Source organism: Hydractinia symbiolongicarpus, unplaced genomic scaffold, assembly GCF_029227915.1.
Source record: "Hydractinia symbiolongicarpus strain clone_291-10 unplaced genomic scaffold, HSymV2.1 HiC_scaffold_16, whole genome shotgun sequence".
In the NCBI taxonomy this organism is placed as follows: domain Eukaryota; kingdom Metazoa; phylum Cnidaria; class Hydrozoa; order Anthoathecata; family Hydractiniidae; genus Hydractinia; species Hydractinia symbiolongicarpus.
The window spans coordinates 73204-79203 of record NW_026633880.1 but is presented as its reverse complement, the minus strand read 5'-3'; the positions used below and the strand labels follow the sequence as shown (position 1 = coordinate 79203).

The 6000-nt window shown below is 34.9% G+C and overlaps 1 protein-coding gene across 1 annotated transcript; it reads left to right on the top strand.

The window, feature by feature from the left end:
• Nucleotides 1-2843: 2843 nt before the first annotated feature.
• On the top strand, nt 2844-4397 carry LOC130629323 (uncharacterized). The gene is made up of 3 exons (XM_057442479.1): nt 2844-3182; nt 3356-3545; nt 3627-4397. Exons 1-3 carry the CDS (start codon nt 2844-2846, stop codon nt 3947-3949), a joined length of 852 nt encoding a protein of 283 aa, XP_057298462.1. The 3' UTR covers nt 3950-4397.
• The last annotated feature ends 1603 nt before the right edge of the window (nt 4398-6000 follow it).

Sequence of the window (6000 nt, the reverse complement as noted above, 5' to 3'; positions counted from 1 at the left end):
AGCGACAGTTTAAAAAACTACATTTCATTGACTTTTTAACGGTGTCAGTCCGTTTGAGTTTCAACGGTTGGGTCACATATTCGTACCAACATGTATTTAGCGATATTTATCTGCGATTGACTGTGGGACTTAATTGAACTGATTATGGACTGTGACCTTATAAATGTGAAAGTGAGACATGTGGACTCCAAGAAAAAACATTCTTCTTAATATGAAATGATTGCCGAAACTCAGCGATTACACTGGGAGCTGTTGTAGCTCTTCATTTAAAAATTTAGATTAATAAGTCATTTTTAACTGTGGGACCAATCCTAGCCCTTATCACGCGATGAAGTAATAGCGACAGTTTCAAAAACTACATTTCATTGACTTTCTAACGGTGCCAGTCCGTTTGAGTTTCAACGGTTGGGTCGCATATTCGTACCAACATGTGTTTAGGGATTATTTTCTGAGATTACTAGGTTGCATCGCTTTTAACAATGAAACGATTGACTGTGGGACTTAATTGAACTGATTATGGACTATGACCTTATAAATGTAAAAGTGAGACAATTGGACTCCAAGAAATAACATTCTTCTTAATATGAAATGATTGCCGAAACTCAGCGATTACACTGGGCGCTGTGGTAGCGCTTCAATTAAAAATTAAGATAAAAAAGTCATTTTTTACTGTGGGACCAATCCTAGCTGTTATCGCGCGATTAAGAAATAGCGACAGTTTCAAAAACTACATTTCATTGACTTTCTAACGGTGTCATTCCGTTTGAGTTTCAACGGTTGGGTCACATATTCGTACCAACATGTATTTAGCGATATTTATCTGATATTACTAGGTTGCATTGCTTTTAACAATGAAACGATTGACTGTGGGACTTAACTGAACTAACTTTGGACTGTGACCTGATAAATGTGATAAATGAGACAATTGGACTCCAAGAAATATCATTCTTCATAATTTGACGTGATTGCCGGAAATCAGCGATTACACTGGGCGTTGTGGTATCGCTTCATTTAAAAATTTAGATAAATGAGTCGTTCTTTACTGTAAGACCAATCCTATTCGTTATCGCACGCTGAAGAAATAGCGACAGTTTCAAAAACTACATTTCATTGACTTTCTAACGGTGTCAGTCCGTTTGAGTTACAACGGTTGGGTCACATATTCGTACCAACATGTATTTAGCGATATTTATCTGATATTACTAGGTTGTATGGCTTTTAACAGTGAAACCATTGACTGTGGGACTTAATTGAACTGATTATGGACTGTGACCTTATAAATGTGAAAGTGAGACAATTGGACTCCAAGAAATAACATTCTTCTTAATATGAAATGATTGCCGAAACTCAGCGATTACACTGGGCGCTGTGGTAGCGCTTCAATTAAAAATTAAGATAAAAAAGTCATTTTTTACTGTGGGACCAATCCCACGGGTGATTCAAACGGCCGTACAATGGAATTTAAGCGCATTTGCCGGGAGTCTGGGGCGAGCTTCCAAAATTTTGTAACAAAGTTGCTGATAAAGGCACAACTTCTAATGTCGATAACAGAAATTTTACTCTCGCGTGGCCTTATGTAAATCTATTTAACTAGCATCTAAGGTCTTCAGATGCTGTGGAAAAAATCAAAAAACAATTTTGTTGTCGTTTCCAAGCGCAACAAACGTAAATAAGACGAGACGGTAAATGTCGAGTCAAAAAGTGACCTAGCTAACAGGTCGGCTATAACGTTATATAGAGTTTTTCACCTAATCAAACTTATATGTTACGAAAGCCCAAGGATTATACTTTCTATTTTTTAAAGTTCCATACTGCTTTCAGTTTTTTTCTGAAAAATATTTGTCATCAAAGTTGAACAAAATTCAAATTTTTAAAATGGTGGCACAGACAGGAAAAAAAGCTTATGGTCATGAAATGTGAAACTTTATGTTTGCAAAAAGCTTTTGACTAAGTTAAAAAATATAATTGGAAAGGCAACGATTAAACTGGTTACATAATATTATTTTTTAGAATAATTATAGCTATAGAATGGCAGAACATACAGATCTAACCAAACTTTGTCGCATATGTGGAAATATTTTGAATGGAAGAGTTTCCTATCTTGTAAAGGAAAACCTTTCTGGCCTTCAGTCAGCATTTCAGGAGGACTTTGAGCAAGATGTAAACAAAATACATCCACCAAAATTTTGTAATAAATGTTACTGCACAATGCAAAATTGTAATTTGCGGGGCACAAAAACATCAAAATGCCCAGTAAGATGGAAAGAAGGCAGTGCATCAAATTTCTCGAAAATTAAATCTAAAGGGGGACGGCCTATAAAATCTAAAAAAGGTGGAAGGCCGAAAAAAACCATTGAGCCAGAATTGATGACACCCAACGACATTTTAAAGCTAAGTCCGTCTAAGCCTGTACCGACAATTATTGAAAAATGCATGACACATTTGGTTGGTATCAAAATTAAACAGTCAAAACTACCGAATCAAACAATTCAATTTGCTACAAAAGGACCACAGGTATATAAATAAACATTTAGAATATACATATTTTTCTGCATTTACCTGAAAATTATTCATATTTCTACTATATATATATATATTATATATCTAACAAAACTAAAAATAAAAAACATTTCTTTATTTTAGCCAATAACGGTTACACCGATCAGCATGCCAAGAAAGTTATCAAATGAAAGTAGTAAAAGAAGCTTATCTGATCGGAGCAAAACAGCTAAAAATATAATCAACATGATTTCAGGAAATTCAAATGATGCATTTTTATTATTATTAATACTACTTCCAATCATATCTTGGGCTGCATTTCTTTATAACATATCTATATATATATGTATATATATATGTATATATTTAGCAATTTACAAAATGAGTCAAAAGAATTGGAGGAGTATGATAACCAGCAGGAACATATGAACTGGATGGTTATATCTAAACAAATTACCAAGGATGAGTTTGAAAAAAACTACAAACCAGAGTTGGATAACTTAGAATTTGAACTGAAGGAGAAACATAGAAGCATAAAAGCATTCAAAGAAAAGTACCAATTGGAAATTGGATCTGGTCCTTGCGTATCATCCCTAGACGATACACTGCAGGAGCTTGGTGTTGAGAGGCAGGCGTACCACGGAAAAAGCTTTATTGGCAACCATTGTCATAAAATGCTCAAGGTTAGATTTATTTTTGCAATTTATAAAAATTTTCGTTTACTTTATCTTGTTTCAATACAATGCTATACAATTTGTATTGAAACAAGATAAAGTAAACGAAAAATATGAAATTGTATTATGCATAAGTATAATTTCACAAATTGGTTTACAACAAACAGTAGACAATATTATAGGATGGCAACATAAAGTATTTATGTGATCGTATTCCTGAAATTGTACAGAATCAATGTGATGATCAAGTTTTATATCTGGAGTGTCAAGAAACATGCAAGAAGTTTGAACAACTGTTCAAGCTGTATGGTTCGTGTCACTCAATATTCAATTCTTCATGTATTATGACCCAAGAAATGTTATCAAATTTAGGTAAAATATGCAAGTTTGATTTTTATGAAATGCTTAAAAGTAGAAAAGTCAATTTATAAAATTTGTTTAACCAACTTTTAGAGACATCTATCAATCAGTTCATGTGTTATTTAAGAGTTAATTGGCCTTCAATATACATCAGTCCAAAGCTGCACACACTAGAAGACCATGTATTGGATTTTGTAAACAAGTGGAGAACGGGCTTAGGTTTTTATGGTGAACAAGGTGGAGAATCTATTCACCACGATTTGCATCGTATGAGAATAAATTATTCAAACATCAAAAACCCAGTTGACAGGCTCAAATACATTATGAAACAGCACCTTTTGACAACAAATCCAGAAGCTCAAGACTTGAAGCCAGCAGCTAAAAAGCGTAAATTTACAAAAGGCGAGGAAGAGTAGTGACAGAATTTTCTACTAGCTGTTAAGTGGATGTGACTGTATTTTGTCGCCTACCTAGCATGTATATATATAAATATTTTATGTTAACCAACCTTGTGTTAACCAGTTTCTAGCAAATTTATAACACAGTAATGCCACATTGGCTTAGTTAAACGATATTGAAGCTTTCATACGTATTTGATAGTTATCGTGAAACTGTGAAAAATATGCCAACTTCAAAAGTCATTTTCTGATTAAAAAAAACTGAAAGCACTTCAAAGTTGTATTTTTCTCTTAGGGCCATGTGTCCTTGATGTAAAATAACTTTTCTACAGCCCTAGAAAACTCTGAATAACAAGTTAATTACCTTGACGTTAGCAACGTAACGCAAATAAGCAAAAATCTTGATTTTTTCTTTCATCTACTTGAGTAGTCTTGTTCCTCGTACCTAGCTCCACTACAACAAAAATGTTTCGCTGAGCCTCTTCGTTGACTTATCACATGTTCGTTTACGGCTAAATTAGATCTATTGGAATATTAGATGGGAGGATAACAATAGATTTAAACTTGCTCTTGGTTTGTTTTGACTACGTAGTTTGATGCCGGCCGCCATTATTCCTCCACGGATGTCGTTAAAAACCCGCGCATGCGCTAACTCTTAGATTCCGCTTCGAACCACCCGTGATCCTAGCTGTTATCGCGCGTTAAAGAAATAGCGACAGTTTCAAAAACTACATTTCATTGACTTTCTAACAGTGTCAGTCCGTTTGAGATTCAACGGTTGGGTCACATATTCGTACCAACATGTATTTAGCGATATTTATCTGATATTACTAGGTTGCATCGCTTTTAACAATGAAACGATTGACTGTGGGACTTAACTGAACTAACTTTGGACTGTGACCTGATAAATGTGATGAATTAGACAATTGGACTCCAAGAAATAACATTCTTCTTAATTTGACGTGATTGCCGGAAATCAGCGATTACACTGGGCGTTGTGGTATGGCTTCATTTAAAAATTTAGATAAATGAGTCGTTCTTTACTGTGGGACCAATCCTATTCGTTATCACACGCTGAAGAAATAGCGACAGTTTCAAAAACTACATTTCATTGACTTTTTAACGGTGTCAGTCCGTTTGAGTTTCAACGGTTGGGTCACATATTCGTACCAACATGTATTTAGCGATATTTATCTGACATTACTAGGTTGCATCGCTTTTAACAATGAAACGATTGACTCTGTGACTTAACTGAACTAACTTTGGACTGTGACCTGATAAATGTGATAAATGAGACAATTGGACTCAAAGAAATATTCTTCTTCTTAATTTGACGTGATTGCCGGAAATCAGCGATTACACTGGCCGCTGTGGTAGCGCTTCATTTAAGAGTTTAGATAAATAAGTCATTTTTTTACTGTGGGACCAATCCTAGCCGCTAGCGCGCGCTGAAGAAATAGCAATAGTTTCAAAAACTACATTTCATTGACTTTCTAACGGTGTCAGTCCCTTTCAGTTACAACGGTTTGGTCACAAATACGTACCAACATGTATTCAGCGATATTTTTCTGATATTACTAGGTTGCGTCGCTTTTAACTATGAAACGATTGACTGTGGGACTTAATTGAACTAACTTTGGACTGTCTCCTGATAAATGTGATAAAGGAGATAATTGGACTCCAAGAAATAACATTCTTGTTAACTTGACATGATTACCGAAACTCAGCGATTACACTGGGCTCTGTGGTAGCGCTTCATTTAAGAATTAAGATAAAAAAAGTCATTTTTTTATTGTGGGACCAATCCTAGCCGTTATCGCGCGCTAAAGAAATAGCGACAGTTTCAAGAACTACATTTCAATGACTTTCTAGCGGTGTCAGTCCGTTTGAGTTACAACGGTTGGGTCACATATTCGTACCAACATGTATTTAGCGATATTTATCTGATATTACTAGGTTGTATGGCTTTTAACAGTGAAACAATTGACTGTGGGACTTAATTAAACTAACTTTGGACTGTCTCTTGATAAATGTGATAAAGGACACCATTGGACTCCAAGAAATAACAT